Below are 18885 nucleotides of genomic sequence, written 5' to 3' on the forward strand. Positions count from 1 at the left end.
CACGATGACATGGTGTATGGAAATGGTAGCCTGGGAACTAGCGAAACACTACAAAGTGAGAAAATGGCACTTTGCCTGTACATTGCCAGCAAAAAATCTGTGCAACTACAACTAATACCATTTTCCAGGCCAACGGAGGGGACATGAAGACTGGCTACTTGTCTATCATCATGGATCCTGATGAAGTCCCTATAGATGAGCACTGCGAACGGCTCCCGTATGATGCCAGCAAGTGGGAGTTTCCCAGAGACCGGCTAAAGCTAGGTGTGTCTTCATCACATGAGCCATTTAGTGGTGCTGAGCCAGGTCTGTGCCAGGGGGGTGTTTCAGGTCCTGGTTTGCCGCGGGGCTGCCCTGATGCAGGACCCCCAGGTGGGCTTTCTGATACAAGGCATCCTTTCCCCATTATCAGCCCTCTGTTGATGTCTGATACATAAATTCAGTTTAGAGTTGATGTTTATTCTGCATCTTTTGCTCACTGTGCCAGGCAAATAAATCGGAGTTTGTTCATCTTCTCACTTCAAGGTAAACCTCTTGGGCGTGGAGCTTTTGGCCAGGTCATAGAAGCAGACGCGTTTGGGATCGACAAAACTGCTACCTGCAAAACTGTGGCAGTCAAAATGCTTAAAGGTAAAAATGATGACTAAAACTTCACCTTGAATACAAAATATAGGGATAATTGCCTACCCTATAATCAGTAAATAGAAAATAATCATAAAGTTTGTACCAATGATGTATACAAATTTAACTTAGCAGTTGGTGTCATGAAGCAATGATTAGGGAAAGTACCTGCCTTTACCTCATCGATAATCAGAGCAATGCAGCTGTGGTTTCTTAGCCATTGCTTTATAGATCTACTCAGGTTCAGAATATAAACTTGCTCCTGCAAGCAATTTGCATGTGTCCATTTTTGCCTTATGCACCCTGGTAGGGAGCTTTCTGCACGTCTCAGACAATGGCTTAGGCACGCTCCAAAATGAGTAATAGTTTTGAACAGCTTTCTCCTCACTGTAAATCATATTATAGTGCCTCGCATTCGCCACAGGAAAGTTGAAAGCTGTGGTTCCCAGACAGACTGTTCCTGAGGAGGAGGTACCTGGGGCAGCAAAATGGGGCTCCCAGTAGCCAGGGGCTGTATCCCACCCCGTGGTGTACTGGAGGAAGGATGGGAAAGCCAGAGAATTTCTGACAGTACAGTGTGAGTAGTCACAAGCACAGGCAAGACCTGTTGCAGACTCGTTGCAATTGGATGAGTGCAGCAATGACAGTAAAAATTAGAAAGCCCTGTCCCTCCGGCTTCCTAGTGCTCAGGCAGCCTGCAGAGAGCTGCTCCTCCACCCCTCGCTCCCCAGTGCTTCAGCTTTTTCCTCTTCCCCGTCTCTCCGTGCGGGATGAGGACACCAGCCATGTCTCCAGGCTTTTGGTGAGGCTGCAGAGTCAGGCATGTTTGGCCCATGCCCTGTCTCCCCCACTCTGTGGACCCGGTGGACCCTTAGCGTGGACCCCAGCAAAGGCTACGTCACAGTGTTTCTAGCTCTTCTTGGCTGGGAGGGTCAAATGGTAGAGTACAAACTGCTCAAAAGGTCTGTAGGAAAGAAGGTGTTTGCTAGTCTGGGTTGTTTGTGTCCCTGTTCTGATGTACTGCCCCTGTCAAACTTTGGAAAATGTTTAAAAACAAAGCAAAACCAACCCTGTCATGCATGTGCCTAGCTTTCATCAGTGTCCTGCAGCATAGCTGATCCAGGCTACCAACCAACAAGACTTCTCACTAGATTGGATGGAAAAATAAGAGGAGTGGAAAACCTTTTTGTGTATGATCCTCCTGATCTGTGTGGTTTTACCTCTGCAGAGGGTGCAACCCATAGTGAGCACAGAGCACTTATGTCAGAGCTGAAGATCCTCATTCATATTGGCCATCACCTCAACGTTGTCAATTTACTTGGAGCCTGCACAAAGCCAGGAGGTGAGTAACTTCTCAGTGCGTGGAAAGGTGCTAATGAAAACCCTATTTCTGCCTTTTCTGCTGCATAGAAAATTGAGTTCCAAAATTAAGGTCTGGAAGAAATGGTCTTCTTTTTTTTAAAATGCGTTCTGATAAGAGTGAGCGGATCCAGAGGTGGAATAAGGGCTCAAAAGCCCTGAGTTCTACATCCAGCTCCATCCCTTAGTTCTATCACTGCTTTTCTGTACCTCAGATCCACTTTTATAATGGATGCCTAACCTTTAACAGACTTTGGGTCTAAGTCTAGTACCAGATTTAACAAGTTGGTCTTATTCTTGTCACTGGCTACAGTGCAATTGCAAGCTGCGACTTGCCTCCCTGACTTTGGATGGGCTGTGGGTGCCTCTGTGTGTGTGTAGGAGGGGAGATTGCAATTTGGAGTCCAGCTCTGGGTGGATGAACCTATTTTACTTTATAATCGGCGACAGATGTTTTGTTTAACAGATCCAGCACTGCACGCTAATTTGGAAGAAATTCAGTGTAAAGTAACTCAGTAATAATTTTTCAGGGAAGCTGACTTGTTGGCTTATGGTGGGATCAGAATTTAATTTGTAAAGTTCCATGACAGAAGTGCAGTAGTTGAAGGAAACATAATCCATAAATATTTCTTTCCTTGTTTATTCCATAATAAAATAGACATGGCCAGTATCTGGAACCTAGGATGGAAATTTATCATTGCAGCATATGCCTATATGAGGCAATTTGAGCATGAAATACCACATTTGGACTGTATATTAAGGCATCTATGTCTGAAACCAAGATTCCTGGTTTAAGATTTTAGGACTTAAACTGCCCGCACAAAAATGCGTGAATAATCATGTGTGTACTTTATTGCAGATGAGTGGTTAATTGCACTGAAGTTCATTCAACTATGTGTGTCGCATCCTTACACTGTCAATTAGCTTAGGCAGTTATTGGCACTTTAAGTATAAGCACACCACTATACATTTTCCCATATGACATTAGGCCTGTGATTTTCAAATGTGCTTTCTTTTCCCTCGTTATACAGCAGAAAAGGAATAATTTCCCTACTTTTATTAGATTTATTTTTTTTATTACTCATATTTTTAAAAACCTCTGGGTAGTAGAATGCTTTTTGAAATGTATGTATTTCTAGCCACAAATTAGAGATAAGGTGGGATATAAATGGTCTTTCTAAGGAATTGCTTTATGTGTTACACAGGCCCACTCATGGTGATTGTGGAATATTGCAAGTTTGGAAATCTGTCAGCTTACCTACGGAGCAAGAGGAGTGAATTTGTCCCATACAAGGTAAGGAGTCAAGGTTAACAGCATGTTTGATTCGGTGGGTTTTTTCCACACGCAATGTTTCTGTTTCTAGTGCCGACTGTAGTGGCAATCCTTGGGGACGCTGAATATCTAGTACTTCTCATGGGAATGAGAGATGGCAAAGACATAAGAGGTCATCCAGTCTTTCCCGTGGCCCCTGCAATGCAGCTCTTTTGTTATTGTTAGCTTAAAATGTGCAAAGGAACTGGGCTTCCACTATTTCCCTTGGCAGATTATTCTACACTTGGCCGTATCTGTCAGGAAGTTTTTTCTGATTATCAGCCTGAATTTTTTCCTTTCTTAGTTAAGCTCCAGACCACCTTAAATAACTGCATTCCCTGCTTAGTGTATATATCCATCAGATATCTGTAGGTATCTTCTGTCACGTGATGATCCCTTCTGCTGTCCCCTTGGCTCATTGCTGAACCAGGCTATACTTTTTTTTTTTGCTGTTAATCATTTTGTACAAGTGATGTATCTCATGAGTTTATGTTCAGCTTTTCACCTCCCAAGTTCTTTGCAAAGGCGAGTTCCCATCACAACAGCCCCTCTTTGCACCCCAGTTTGAAAGGAGAAGGGATGGAGATTGGCATTTTCAAACTCATTTTGGGTCGCCTCTGTGAGGGGGTCTGATTTCTGGAGCGGATTGGGAGGATCCATTCCCTCGAAGGGTCAGATTGCCAGATGAAGAGCATGGCTGTGGGTACTCAGCACGGAGCATCATGCCCAGGACCCTACCCTTTTTAGCCACAGCCAGGAGAGAGGCCCCTGGGCTGTGCTCTGCCACGCTGGTAGACCTGATCTTCAGTCTTCCTGCAGCTGCCGTGTTTAGATAAGAACTTCTTCAAATTGCTTGTCAGTTCTCCAGGGGGTTATTTTTCTTTATCCTTGCAGTCATTGTTTACTATTTTATATTGGCAAAGGCAACTCGCTGCATCCTCTTGTGAGGTAAAAAGGATAAACAAATATCTGAGAGGCCTTGAAGGAAGAGGCAGGGTTTCACAAGGGTGCTGACCCTTGCTTTCACAAGCGGTGGGGATGGGAATCGGCAACGGAAAAAAACAACCCTTCCAGAGGAGAAAAGTCACCAAACTGAAGCAGGAGAAAATGGAAACATGGTGGAGGAAGCTTGTGGAGCTGGCATCCTCCCTAGAGGCATTTGGTGTCTTAGGGGAAGAAGGAAATAAATTGGATTTTGAGGGCTGCTAGGGTTTTGGCCAAGGTAGAGGTTTAGCAGAAGGGTCTTTGCAGCAGCAGGAGGTAAAGCTGTAGCAGTACGGAGAGGCTCGAGATTATGAGAGGGGGTTTGGCAGCATCCACGCATGCTTCACAAGTGGTGGGCACCCGGGGGTGAGAAGGCTGGCTCCTCAGTGTGGAGCCAAGCAGTTGGTCCTGCCAGTGCTGGGCTGTCCTCCTTGCCTTCAGTGGTGACCCTGAGCACTGTCATTGCCTCTCCTGAGGAAGCTTCTGGCAAGCTTTCTGATTCTGACTTCTCCCACCCTTCCCTCACATTTCTAGACCAAAACTGCCAGGTTTCGGCAGGGGAAGGACAACTATGTTGGTGATGTCTCCATGGACCTGAAGCGACGGTTGGACAGCATCACGAGCAGCCAGAGCTCAGCAAGCTCTGGCTTTGTAGAGGAGCGGTCCCTGAGTGACGTGGAAGAGGAGGACGGTAGGATATGTCTTCTCCTGGTGTTGGAACAGCTGTCATTGGTGGGGGCTGATGAGAGACATTGGGCACCGTGTGATTTCCAAAGCTCCCTCAAAGCTGTGCATGAGGTATTTCCTGGATGGCCAAAGTTCCCAAACTATGGATCATCTAGTTCAGCATCCCAAACCCCTCAGCCCAATCCCAGATGATGTCCTCTCTGGAAACGGTATTTTAGTGCAATGCCTTTTAGAGATCCATCTATTTAATGTCCCAGTGTCTTCAGGGAAAATCACAGAGCGCAAACTCCGAAGGCAGTGCAGAAGCAGATGTGGCAGGATGCTCACTGAATTTCCTCAATGTTTACCCAGAAGTTAAATATCGTGAAACACCATCTGCTTCACTGCTTATTAACAGAGAGGTTGATTTCCCTTCCCTCCGCGCAGGTGATCTGTCAGGAACAGGAAACCTGAATTATCCACTCCTTCAAAGCCTCCCCTGGATATACATACCCTCTGCAGCAGTTTCACTGATGCATTTGCCATATTCTCCTTTGGCAGAGACAGCACAGAGTGCTCACTGCTGCCAACATTTTTCAGAGACAGCTGATTTCAGCAAGCAGTGGGATCAGATAGGTCAGAAGGGAGGCTGTAGCTCAACTGCCTGTACCTCGACTTCCACTAAAAATCATTTAATGCAAAGAAAAGCATCAGTTTATTATCAGGGAGGATGATCTTGCAGTTTCAATGCGATCCTAATAGGTAGTGACAGGCATGCGCTTTATGCATTTCCACACTGTTTTGGTCCTTTTCATACCTCTCTGGTGTTGTAGTTCTTGGTAGATTTCTTCTTAAAATCAAGAGCTGAGCAAAGTCATTGAGTTGTTTATTTCAGCAGGAACTAAATGCCTAGGTGTCTTTGTTGGATACTTGAGTACATTATTCCTGCAGGTCACCAGAGGATGAAGTTAGGCTTCTTCTACCATAAATTAACAGGACTTTTTGCCAAATTCAAGTCTGTCTCCCCATGGTATATTCTTTCCCCATAAGGACTAGGTGGGGCCTCCCTCTCATCGGTTTCCAAATTCATCTGCTGAAACCACAGCAAGCCTTTCCTGTCCTAGGAACTTGTGAGCTGAGTTTTGGTTGTTTTTCTTTTGGGATTGTTTTGCAAATCTTTCCACTGGTGGGAACTCTGGAAATAAGCAAGGAGGCCTGGGCTATAACCCATCATCTCAAAGTTTATTTTACACAGGACTAGTTTGGTGTAAAATGGCTTGGTAGTGATAATTATACAGCCAGAAAAGGGCTCGGTTTGCTCTTCCAGTTCAATGTGGCATAAGGTTAAGATGGACTTCTAGCTAAGAAGCAGTTATGGGTGAAATCAGTGACAAAGGGTGTATTTGACTGTCATCTGATTCTTTGCAGCTGGTCCTGAAGACCTTTGCAAGAACCCTTTGACCATGGAGGACCTCATCTGTTACAGCTTCCAGGTGGCGAGAGGAATGGAGTTCTTGGCTTCACGCAAAGTAAGGAACTTCTCAGGAAGAGTGGCATGTTATTTATTTGACTGTAGGAAGTAGTGCTGTAGGTCTATAGAAGGAAACAGCACGTTCATCTTTGGACTAGCAGTCATCCGCAACATTTTCTTTTTGCCCTAAGACATAAGCGAATCATTAATGCTACAGAGTGAAACAGCCCATGCATTTATTGACACAAATGTTAGTGATCTGTATAAGGCTTATGGGTCACTGATTCATAGAAGAATGATTAAGTAGTTGGAGGAGAGCAGCTGACTTATGAGGACTATTAAAGGAATTAGGGAAAAATCCCTGGTAACCAGAGCTAAACTAGAGTAAAGAAGTGTGCTCTGAGGAGTTGCCTGCAGCTTGTGCAGTGGGATTGGAAGGGCAGTGTGAGAAGAGATGATGCTCACTTATGAAACTTCATGGATCATTCCTTGGAGAGTCTCTCGCCGAACACACCCTGGCAGTCAATAGTACCTCACCTGCATTTTGGCCTTCGAGAAGTGCTTTTCTGTGGTTTGATCCTAAGTAGGTATAGTACATGTTTCAAAGGATGTAAATTCCAGCAAGAGCAAGGAATTGCCTGCAGTTGTGTAGAAACAAAAGGTACTTAGAAATGGGAAAAGGAGATAGAAGCAGGGAATATAACACTGCTCTAGAGTGCAGGCTAGGCATTCAAGAGCAGACTTCAGAGTCTTTTCTAAAAACATAAATTTGTCTACATTTTATACATCCTGGTTGGTGTGTATATGTGAAAGGATGTCTTTCCAGGATCTGTATTTCTAGGCCATACTAGAAGCAAATGTGCAGCCACTTTCAGAGCTTGGCTTTTTTACTTCAAGCTATTGAGGCTTGAGTTTTGAAGTCTTTGGGTTGTTGGCTAAGCTGTCATTCTGCATAGGTAAATGCATGCACTTTTCTGACTGTAGTCGAGATTCGTTTGTATTGGAATCAAATCGGTGTTTTAGTGTGGTATCTTTTTCAGAGAGAGAGTGGAGTACACAGATTTGAGTGAACCTAAGTAAATCTAAAGGTAATCAGATCTGAACCTGTTTTGTGTCAGCTTCTTTGGATAATTAATTAGCTAACTTCAAAGGCCCTCTCTGCGTAGTGGATAAACAGATGTATGTTTGGACTTGGGAACACAGGTCTCCCTGAGCCAAATCAGTTGTGACCATCAAAAAAGCACTTAAAATCAGTAACTGTTGATGCTGAGGTTTCTTTTTCTTAAAAGGTTTTAAGAATTATCTGGCCTTTGAGGGTAGGAGAGCACATATGTGAAAGTGATCAGCCCCATGGACGGAGCTGTGACGACAGGCAGCATATGAAGTTGTTTACTTCTCTTTGCAGTGCATCCACAGGGACCTGGCTGCTCGTAATATCCTCTTGTCAGACAATAACGTGGTCAAAATCTGTGATTTTGGCTTGGCTCGAGACATCTACAAAGACCCAGATTACGTCAGGAAAGGAGATGTAAGTTTCAGATTCTCTATTTGAGAGAGAATTAATATGAAGCGGGAGTCCTTTTTTTTTCACCTTAAATGGGTTTGTGGAAACTCAGTGTTTTGCTAAACTGTGATACCTTTTTGTTTACGGAAATGCTTTTAGGCCAGACTACCCCTAAAATGGATGGCACCAGAAACCATTTTTGATAGAGTATATACCATTCAGAGTGATGTATGGTCCTTTGGAGTTCTGCTGTGGGAAATATTTTCATTAGGTGAGTCACTTAGGTTTTATTGAGCCATCTTGAATTTTAAACAACAGAGTCTGCAGAAAACAGTGTTCTTGGATCCTCTTTTTTTTTTTTACCTCTTGAAAATTTCCTGTTTATTTTCCCCATCAAAGTAAAATATTCAAATTTCCTTAAAAACGCAAATGTAGGAACATGGACTTGAAATGCTTTTTCATGCAATTTCAGTATGTGATTATGTGCCTCATTTACTCAATCAGTTGCTGTTGCCATCAGAAATATAAATTGTTTGCACATCTAAATATACTGAATTACCTTATTAACCGAGGCCATAGCGAGTTATTTGTTTGAAAATTAATCCTAGAATTTAAGAGTCTAATGCGTTAAAATTACCATTGTTCTCATTTTAGGCGCATCGCCATACCCTGGAGTGAAAATTGATGAGGAATTTTGCAGAAGACTGAAAGAAGGAACGAGAATGAGAGCACCAGACTATACAACACCAGAAATGTGAGAAACTGTTCTTTCAGCTGCCCGCATTTCCCCCTCAATAATAGCAGGTGCTTGAGCAACCAATAGATGCTGTTTTCTTTATGCTGATATTTTAATGGGCTTTGTCCTTTTAGGTACCAAACAATGCTGGATTGCTGGCACGGAGATCCTAAGCAGAGACCAACTTTTTCAGAGCTGGTGGAGCACCTGGGGAATTTACTGCAAGCCAACGTCCGTCAGGTACATGAAATGTATTCTTTGATTGCTAAAACCACCAGCTGAACCCTGCCTGTCCTGCCAGCCACTATGAAATCCCACAGCCAGGTACTGTCCACTGGAGCCATCAGGGAACCTGGGCTTCTTCCACCACTCCTGTTACTGACCGGCACTTGGGGAAACTTGCAGAGGAGAATGACTTGGGAGGGGAAAGATTGCAGAGGTCTGTTATGGCCACCTTGCCCAGCCAGCAAGGGCTTCCCGTCACACCACTGCTGTGGTTACTCAGCTGCCTTGCTGGGGAGTTGTTGGCACAGGCTCAATTCCCCACTCTGCTGCCAATTTCTCTGCGTACTGCAGGGGCATTTCGGCAGGTAGCTCCTGTTGATCTTACTGTGCCAAAGATAGATATCTTAGCATATGTGAGGATGTGGGATGCAGTGTTTTTAATGACTCTTCTGGAAGACAAGGATGCGGGCATTTCACTGCCTGTCAGCAGCTCCATGCAGATAACTGCATTAAGACTTGTCCAATGTACAGGCACTGTGGTAAGAGAACCCACTGCTTCCAGGTGGGGTACAAGGGCCTCCCTCCCTCCTGGGTTCTCCCTCTTCTGGCTTCCTCTTCATGCACCACAAATGTGGGCAAGGCCAGGGCAATAGATGTGACCACTCGAATGAAGGAAGCTGGATTTTGCCACATGCTCTCCTATTAGACTAGTTATCCCTTTCTGACCTATTGGTAGTGATGGGAATTACCTGTCCTTCCAAAGTCTTGTGTCTTCTGTGCATACCAAAACTCAGAAAGAATAGAATTTGTTCACGTTCCTACAGACCAGCTTGAATCTTGGGTATCACAGAATCATAGACTGGCTGAGGTTGGAAGGGATCTCTGGAAATCATTGATCCAAGCACCTAGAGCCAGTTGCCCGGGACTATGTCCAGGTGGTTTTTTATTATCTCCAAGGATGGAGACTCCACAGCCTCTCTGGGCAACCTGTGCCAGTGCTTGATCACTCTCACAGTAAAAAACTTGTTTGCTTGTATGTTCAGAACATACTTTATGCATGTTTGCCCATAACTTAATATGGTTGGATTGCTAATGATTTAGACTGTCTTGTCATAAACTGTAGTGTACTGTGACTATAAAAGACAAACATGATTTACTGTCTGATAACTAATAGCTAATTATACATGTGTCATATTGTAGTCCAAAAGGGATAAATGCAAAAAAAAATTGAGAAAAGGAGGAATCTACAAAATTATTTCTTATGGGGCTATAAATATGTATGCAATACTGAAGGATGCATAATCCATTTTTTCTCTTCATACCTTAGAGCAGAAATGTAAAAAAGTGGAAGAAATTTTTTTAAATGTTGCTGCTGTTGTTCACATCAAGTTATATGCCAAAGTATTGACAGAAAACTTCCTTTTTTGCTATCTCCATTTCATTCTTTTTTAATTTAATTCTTATACTTAATTTAGGCTTTATGATTCTTATGCTGTAGTCTAACGCAATCTCACTTTCAGTTTAAGGTTATTTTTTCCCCTCAGGATCGTGTTCTTTGTGTCATTGCAATTCAAATGTTACTAAAATTTAAATGTTTTATTTCAAAGACATCAAGAAGTTGTTCAGTTTATGCATTATGTTATGGTATGTCATATATAAATCTGATATTTTTTATTGAAAACTACTTGGCAGTAACTCTTACTAAGTTTCCTTCTGTTAATGAAGCTGCTCCTGTGAAGGTGGTATAATGCTCATAATTTAATAAAACAGCCAAGGTGGCTCTGTTGGACTGATGCATTCTCCATGTACGTGTGTGTAGCTGTTTATATCTGTGTATCTCTGTAGCCTTATTTCATTTTCATATTTTTTCACTGCATTCCACAGGATGGTAAAGACTACGTTGTCCTTCCTTTGTCAGTATCACTGAATATGGAAGAGGATTCGGGTCTCTCTCTCCCAACTTCACCTGCTTCCTGTAGGGAGGAAGAGGAAGTCTGTGATCCTAAATTCCATTATGACAACACAGCAGGAATTAGGTATTTTATATGGTGGACATCCTACTGGGGCCTCTGGGCAGGTTTTGTTCATGCTGGGGGCAGGGAAAATGAAAGGAAGAGACTTCAGCTGCCTGGTCCATATTTAACCTCCTCCATAGGGATAAGAATGAATCTGTGGAGTTTTTGCAGGCAAAAACTAGTTTCTTACCTCCCCAAATGCTAGGGAATGTTTTGGGGGTTTTTACTACCCTTTCAAGATTTAATATTCTCACTCAAAAAGCACAAAAGTATTTGTTATTTAGTTTTTAAGAACCAGAACAAATACAAAGTTTTACCGATCCAACTCAGTTGTGTTCACACTCCCTATTGCAGCTGCCTACAATATTAATAGTAATAGATCTGTCATTAATAACTACCCTGACATTTCCCCTCCTAATGTGAAATGTTGGTAAATAGATCATGAATTGATAGCCAAGGGGAGTGCAGCCTAAATAGTGTTGTCACTGGATTTTGTCTACTGCTTGCTTCTGGTGGGCTGCTGGGGCATCCACGATGGACCGATAGTGGTAGATCGTGCGGTGTATTGTGGCAGAGGTGACTCCTCCAGTGAGGACTTTGTTGTAATGCAATTAAGCAGAGTTTATGTTGGACACTGTGAGGACCTTGGGCGCAGGATGTAAGGGAGAAAGGTATTTTCTCATCCAGTGATGCCCAAGATCAAATTCAGCCACTTAGATGCTGGGAGCCCTGGGGTGCTTCCTGCAATCTCAGAAGAAGGAGAAGGATAGGAGATGGATCCAACCATCAGAGCAGAGGTGGACTTTGCTGGCAGTTTTCACATGGTTTCCACAAAGCGGAGCCCTCTCCCTCACTGCTTGTGATATATCCACCAAAGACAAAGAAAGTTCCCAATGATTTTGGGTACTACAGGATCGCATTTTTATGTGGTCCTGGAGAAGACTAGGTAGGCACAGCGCATTTTGCACTTCAGTTGAACTTATGGTCCTAGAGCTGAACTCTCAACCCCATGTTTTAGTAGTGGGGCAGTCTAAAATATAAATATTTAACAGGCACAAAAGCATGATTTAACACTGAAAAAAATCACACTTATTTTCCACTTCTAGTACTTCCTATATGGCTTTTCCCGGTCCACACTTCCTGTTATGAACAGAAGTAAAACCTCTCCATCAACTTTTTCAAAAGACTTTGAACCTCTTTTCTCTTGACTTACAGTGTGACAGGGTTGCGAGAAAGCACTTGTGGAAACCATGCTAAGAGAGGCAAAGTGGGGAGCTTAAGACATGTTTAGGGGCTTTATTCTTCTGTTCTGGTAGCTGAATGATTTTGTAGGCATGGATCTTGCTGTACATGTAGTGGAAAAAGATTGATCTGTTCAGTAATGTCTCCTTCCATCTTCACAAAAGTACTAGCTATGAGGAGATGCTGATAAATACAATCTCTAAGTCAAAGTTGGAGGAGGAGAAGCAAGCATGGGGAAAACACAGAGAAAATTAAAGAATATTTAGATTGCTGAGGTAAATTAAAATCAGTAGGACCTCCTAATATCTGCCATATTTGGCTTAGGAAATAGATAAGCATTTTCTGAACCTTGAAAGATTGTCATTAAGAACAGCCAGGTGAAGTAAAAAAAAAATTTAAGAAAGTGTAAAGATAATGCCTGTTTTTAGAAAGAACAGAAAAGGGGTAACTCTGAAATTAGGTTAACTTGAATCCTAGGAATGGTCCTGGAATAGCGATCAGATAAATAATGGTAAATGTCTATGGGAAAGTGAAGTAATTAAAATTGGCCAGCATGGATTTGTCAAGAAAAAATCAAGTCAAACCAATCTAAGTTTCCTATTTTTTTGAGAGAGAGAGAGAGAATAATTGGTCTGGTGGGTAGCAGGAAAGATGGACTTTGATTCTCTGTAGGGCATTTTTGGCCCTTTTTGGGGGTCAGTCTATTACAAAATGCAAACACATGTCAGGAAATACTGTCAGGACGCCAGCTGAGCCCTCACCACCACCGGGCAGGAGCCACACTCCACGTGTGGCCTCTCTCTGCCTGCACGCTATTTCTAGTCCGGTTTGCACAGTAGCTTGGCTTAACCAGGAGGATCTCACTCATCGTAGCCCCCGTGGAAAACACAGGCTGACTCTTGTCTGGGCTGAGCAGAAGCAGGACTGCCATACCTGGGAGGTCGTTCAGATCGAGAGGCTGCGATTCCCAGTCCTCTCCACCCTGGTAACTGTAGTCCTGGCCGTGCAATTCCGTGCCTGTGTGGACAGTTAAATGCAAGCACACGGGGAACCTGATTTTGTTAGGTCTAGAGAGAGAAGATGGAGAGGGAACATGGTAACAGTTTTCAGTGTATGAAATGTTGCTCGAATTAATTATTCTGTGTCCCCAGCAATAGGAAAAAATTTATTTGCAGCAAATACTTGGGTTTAATATTTGAAATATTAGAATCACATTCTAAAGTGTGATTGAGCACCTGAGCAGGCTACACAGGGAACTTGTAAAATCCCTACCAGTTTAAATAAATGTCTGTTGAAGATAGGCAGGACACAGCATAGCTAGACTCAAAGCTGGGAAATGGAGTGAATGAGGCTCTTAATTGCCTCCAGTTTTGTGCTTCAGGTGGATACAGGCTTCTCTTCCAACTCCATGGCTTTTTCTTCATTAGTTGTTAGGAACATAAATTTGTCCTGTTTAACTAGGACAACATCCATTTTATTCCGTATCCACTTAGAAAGCTGAGCTGGTTTGTTTGCTGTATTAGTACCTACATGAAAGTAATTTTTTTTTTTTGTCCAATATTTTTTATGGATGTCATCCTGACCAGAGGGCTTCTTTTGGAGAAGAGCCTTCAAGAGACATGTAGCACTCCCTGTCCTGATCCCCGTGGTTTAAGGGCAGCAGTCTGCTGAGTCTGCTGTTGTTGTCGTAGGTCCAGCCAGGGGTCTCAGAAGTGCAGTCCAAAGGAAGAGACATATGTCTGTGCTCCAGGCTCCTCTGTTTATTATACTTCTAAGCAAAGCTTGCAGGAAGTGAAGCCCTCCAGTATAACTAAGGAAAGGAGCTGTTTTCTCAAAGCCATTTCTTAGAATTTGCTCAGAGATCGAGGCTGTCAGGAGCAGAAGGTCAGAGACATGCCACTTTCTAGGTGGTTCATCCTTTTCAATAAATGGATATTTTGAGGTTTGCATAATATGTTTTGACAAAAGGATTAACTTCTCTGTAGAGAGATAAAAGGATTCTGATATCATTGTGCTGTTTGCAGCCAAGTTGTGGATAATGGATGCAAAACTTGTTTTGTTTTGATTTCTTTTCAGTCAGTACCGACAAGGTAGCAAAAGAAAAAGCCGGCCTGTGAGTGTGAAAACATTTGAAGATGTCCCATTGGTAACCACTGTAAAAGTTGTTCAGGAGGTGAGTTTGTCTGTTGTTTGTATGTCTTTTCCTTCTGTTGATGTCTTTTTCCATGTTTTTGGTTTGGGGTTTTTTTTGTATTCCCTTTCCATTTAATGCATTTCTAACGCCTTTGCAGGAAAACCAGACAGATAGTGGGATGGTTCTTGCATCTGAAGAGCTGAAGACACTGGAGGAGAGTGATAAACAAGTGAAAATACCTTTTAGGTAAGGCTCAGGCTGCACATAGGATTCAATATGACCTTTTCTTGCAGTGCGTCAGAAGACTGATTGGTTTATAAGATTTTTTAGAAGACAAAATCTTTTCTTACTGTATTTTTAAAAACACAGAGAAAACTTGTGCACTTGTGCATCTACATTTGGTACCATGGAGGAGAGGTAATGCAGCTGTTGGAAGCACCAGCCAAAGGACTTGCGTTTGTCAGCTGCACAAGCATCAACCACCCCTTGAAGGAACTGAGCTGGTGCACACAATTGAATGTATTTGTGAAGGCCTATCTGCAATGACAAAGAGCTCTTTCTTTTTTTTTCTTCTTTCTTTTTTTCTAAAGCTGACTCCTGAGTTTTCAGGATGTACCTGAGTGTATTTTCAGAGCATTGTACAGGGGTTTCATTGTGCAGTTCACAGGAAGAACACTGGCATTCATGGAGCTGAAACCCCACATATGCTCCCTGAGAGCTTCTCAGGAATTATTTTTTCCAGGACAGCTTCAGTGCAAACAAAGAAATACTGCAGTTATGATTGCACCATGGCTGAAATGTGTGAAGCCTCTCAAAGTTTTTTCCCTGTTTCATCTGCAGTTGCAATCTAACTCCTTGTACCATCATAAAATTAAATAACTTTTGCATGTGTTAGTGAAGTTAGGGCGTATAAAAAGATTTCACCTTAGAGTCAAATGCATGTTTAAAAAGGCTTGAAGCTAGTTTTGCTAAGTGCACCATTTTGCTTTGGTTGTTGCTGTAACGGAAAGCAGCAGCTGGCAGGAATTGCCCACCTGCCCCCCCCAGAAACAGCCTTCACAGCTCTCTCAGTCCTGTTTCTGCTTGTTTTTTGCAGCACGCTGGTGCCCAGCAAGAGCAACGAGTCCGTCATGTCCGAAGCCTCCAACCAGACGAGCGGGTACCAGTCCGGGTACCACTCGGATGACATGGACACCACCATTTACTCCAGCGAGGAGACTGAACTCTTGTGTGCCCGGGAGGCTTCGCCCCCGCTCTGCCGTGCCCACGGGCTCGCCTACGACAGCGCCGTGCCGCTCGCCTCCCCGCCGCTCTAAGGCAAAACCGGCGGCTCCGCGTCCCCCCGGAATGTGCCTTCCTTGCCTGAGCTGGTGGTATTCAGGTTTGACGTGTAGAAAGACGGCATCCGTGAGACTAAGACAAGACATTTATTTTTCCTGAAAAGGATGCAGAAGCATCTGGCAGCAAAACTGCGCCGTGCCAGGCTGCAGGGCGCTTTCCTCGAGAGACGCTGGTGGCTGAGGGTGCAAAGCCCCGACCGCAGTGTATGGGTGCTGTGCCGACCTGATGGCAGAGGCATTGTGGTGGCCTTTGGGACCCTGGTGACATGCCGAGCGTCTGCCCAATGCAGGCAGCAGCACCACGTTCAACTTAACTGTTTCTACTTGTACGAAATAACGGCACAGCCCTGCTCTTTTTTTTGTTTGGTTTTTTGGGGGTTTTTTTTTTGGTTTTCCCCTTGCGGCTGGACTCCAGGAAGGAAACAGCACGGCACTGGCTTCTTGTTTCTCAGAGTTATCCCCTGCTTGCACCTCCACAAACAAAAAAAGGAACCTCCAGCTCAAGGCTCTGGCACTCACCGACGGCCTGAGACTAAACATAGGCTGGGCTAAATATAGGTGGGGGCGATGGTCTCTGTCCTTGGCGGAGAAAAAAAAGTTGCTGTACCAGACCTCATGAGCTGCATTTCCTTGGAAGACTTGCCTGGTGAGGTTGGTTAGTAGGGAGGAGGCAGAGCGCCGAGCCAAGTGGTGGGACATGAGTGCCGGGGGCACGCTTCATGCTTCGGTGGCCTCGGGGTGGGTCTGCCCCCCATTCTCCCCGGCACCCTTGGCCCATGCCAGGCACCTCCCTGCTTCTGAGCTAGCCTGAAACGGCTGCAGAAAATGCCCCCTGCTTTGAATCACCACTGGGGCAGCCTCTACAACAGGTAGAAGGGCAATGTAATATCTACCTTAGGACTGTAGGGAGTCCTGTGGTCCTGATGGGGCACACTAAGGGCACCCTACCTTCTCATCTGATCCCCCCCTGCCTCAGATGTAGGTCTGACTCCTTCAATTTGCAAACTCCAGGTCTGTTTGCACTGGCAGAGATCTCGGTTATGTAGTCTTGGGAATACGTGACAGGTTTCATGGCAGCTCTGATCTCCTCTGAGTGGTGAGATTGTGACTAATTGTTGGACAACTTCTTACCTGTGCTCTTGTAGTCCCAGAGCTCTATTGATAGACACAATGCAGGCTACAAGATTTTGAAAATGTAAAGCTATTTCTACTGAGACCTTTTTTGTATTTTTATAATTTTTTTGTTTGTTTGTACTTACTATAATGTCAAATGCTGGGAACCATGAATATAAGGCATATACAGTATTTATAGCCTCTTTATGTAGAAATAAATGTAATATATTAAAATATAAATATATATATTATATAATGGATATTGTACTATTCACTTTTTGTATCGGTCTTCTGTAGCATTACAAGGGTCACAACATTTTTAATAGCTAAAACTTTTCACTTCATTAAAAGGGACTGGAAATTTAGAGGTGGGGGCTATAAGTAGATCTGTTTGCTTTTCTTGCGTGTATTTTCCTGTATCCTGTCTATTGACAGGGAAGTTTATCAAGTGCTACTTATTTCAAGTTGCAATTAATTAATCTAGTTATTTATACCATTGTACAGGGCTATGAACATTTCTTTGGGTACCTATAGTAAAGAAACTTCAGTGATTTTTAGTGGCTGGCAATAAGTGCGTTTAGAGAAATTATCAGAGGAATAGACTGCTTGTACAGACTGAATCCGCTCTGAATGACTTTATTATGTTCAGTTAGGGAATGGTTGATCTAATTGTATTGTGGCTTTTGCCTCAGGAGTAGCAGTTTCCCTTAAAGCCGTATTCATCTTTTCCCACTTGTGTTTCGTCCATCTCGCTTCTTACAGCAGAAATGTTGTCCCTGCTTTTGTGTAGCTACGTCTTCCTTTATTTTAAATCTGTACTTAAAGCTCCCACCTTTTCACTCAGTTGTCCACTTTTTGACCTTCTCTTCTGCACTGCGTAGCCTTCGTTCTCTCTGCAAGGCTGGCCACTGTTGGGTGATCAGGACTCAAAGTATCCTAATGGCTTATGCTAAACAAAGTGCCAGGGAAGTTAAACCACAAAGTTCAGACTTTAATTCACTTCTCTTTATTGCAGTTTGAAATGAGACTTTTGTAGGCCACTGCATAGTGAGAGCACTTGTCTAGGAAGTGGAAGATCTCACTGCTAAACTTTCCTCAGGCTGAATACGGGACTAACACCTTCTACACACTATGTGTATGCCCCAACTACAAGGCTGTGGAGTGTCAAGCATCAAATATTTCTCCATTCCCTTCCCTGAATCTAAAGCATTTTACAGCCAGGAAAGCAGGAGCTGGGAGGTCTCGTAGAAAAATAAGGGAGAGGCGTCCTAGATCTGCTGTAATGGCTTCTAGGAAGGACTTGTATTTCCATGTATATATTTGACATTTATCTTGCTCCCAGGCAAGAGCCTAGCCAGCAGAGTATGCTCAACAGACAATGCTACATTCTTTAACACCCACCCCCCCCCCCAATATTTTTCAAAATCTTTACTGGAAGTGTTCTTCTATGTATTATTATCCGATGGACATAAAATAGTGACACTGGCAGAAGCTTGATGGGTACCCTGCTGAGCCACATGTTGGAGCATCCTGGCAGAGAGGTGGAGATGGAGATCTGTCCTTGATGTCCATCTGCCTTTGATCTGGAGCTCCCCAAGGTCTGGGATGTTCACTTTAGACATCTGAACTTTGTAGTTTTGTTTCCTCTCCAGCCTGGTGTAACACATAGTTTGATGCTTCCCTGTGTGTTTGTAGTACCTCTAAAACATCCATCAAAATGCAGACTGATAAAGTTGCAATATAGCCATTTCAGCTAATGAGTTTTCCCATTTATAATGCTTGTCAGTTAATGAAACTGTCTTGTGGGTCCAAATCATTTTAAAGTTGCTTGTAAAATGTGGGAACTAGCACACACCTGCTTTAGGAAAGGAAATTAGCTTCTTTAAAAAAAAAAAAAAAAAAGAAAAAATTATATATATTCAGTTTCAGGAGCAAGCAAAGCTTCTATAAATGTGTTCATATATTTGGCACCCAGGAGCACAATTCTTTTCTTAGACCACGGCCAGTACATCCTTTAAAACACCTGGAGTTTTTGTTGTACTCTGAATACAGCACATTCAGCTAAACCCCCCTTAGGCCACATCTGTCTTGCTTTTAAATTCCAAAAAGGATATTTTCATATAGTGCACAGATTTACAGATGCCTCGCAAACCAGTCCCAGCT

The 18885-nt window shown here is 43.4% G+C and overlaps 1 protein-coding gene across 1 annotated transcript in view; it reads left to right on the top strand.

The window, feature by feature from the left end:
* Positions 1 to 16962, top strand: part of KDR (kinase insert domain receptor) — a 31483-nt gene extending 14521 nt beyond the window's left edge. Inside the window, exons 17-30 of the mRNA XM_075752149.1 lie at positions 129 to 264; positions 526 to 630; positions 1850 to 1963; positions 3186 to 3274; positions 4811 to 4967; positions 6371 to 6471; positions 7819 to 7941; positions 8077 to 8188; positions 8572 to 8671; positions 8788 to 8893; positions 10763 to 10914; positions 14212 to 14308; positions 14427 to 14515; positions 15366 to 16962. Of these exons, the coding sequence (XP_075608264.1) occupies positions 129 to 264; positions 526 to 630; positions 1850 to 1963; positions 3186 to 3274; positions 4811 to 4967; positions 6371 to 6471; positions 7819 to 7941; positions 8077 to 8188; positions 8572 to 8671; positions 8788 to 8893; positions 10763 to 10914; positions 14212 to 14308; positions 14427 to 14515; positions 15366 to 15585 (1701 nt within the window). The 3' untranslated portion in view covers positions 15586 to 16962. The remainder of the gene's footprint in view (positions 1 to 128; positions 265 to 525; positions 631 to 1849; positions 1964 to 3185; positions 3275 to 4810; positions 4968 to 6370; positions 6472 to 7818; positions 7942 to 8076; positions 8189 to 8571; positions 8672 to 8787; positions 8894 to 10762; positions 10915 to 14211; positions 14309 to 14426; positions 14516 to 15365) is intronic.
* Positions 16963 to 18885: the final 1923 nt, after the last annotated feature.

Source organism: Balearica regulorum, chromosome 4, assembly GCF_011004875.1.
Source record: "Balearica regulorum gibbericeps isolate bBalReg1 chromosome 4, bBalReg1.pri, whole genome shotgun sequence".
In the NCBI taxonomy this organism is placed as follows: domain Eukaryota; kingdom Metazoa; phylum Chordata; class Aves; order Gruiformes; family Gruidae; genus Balearica; species Balearica regulorum.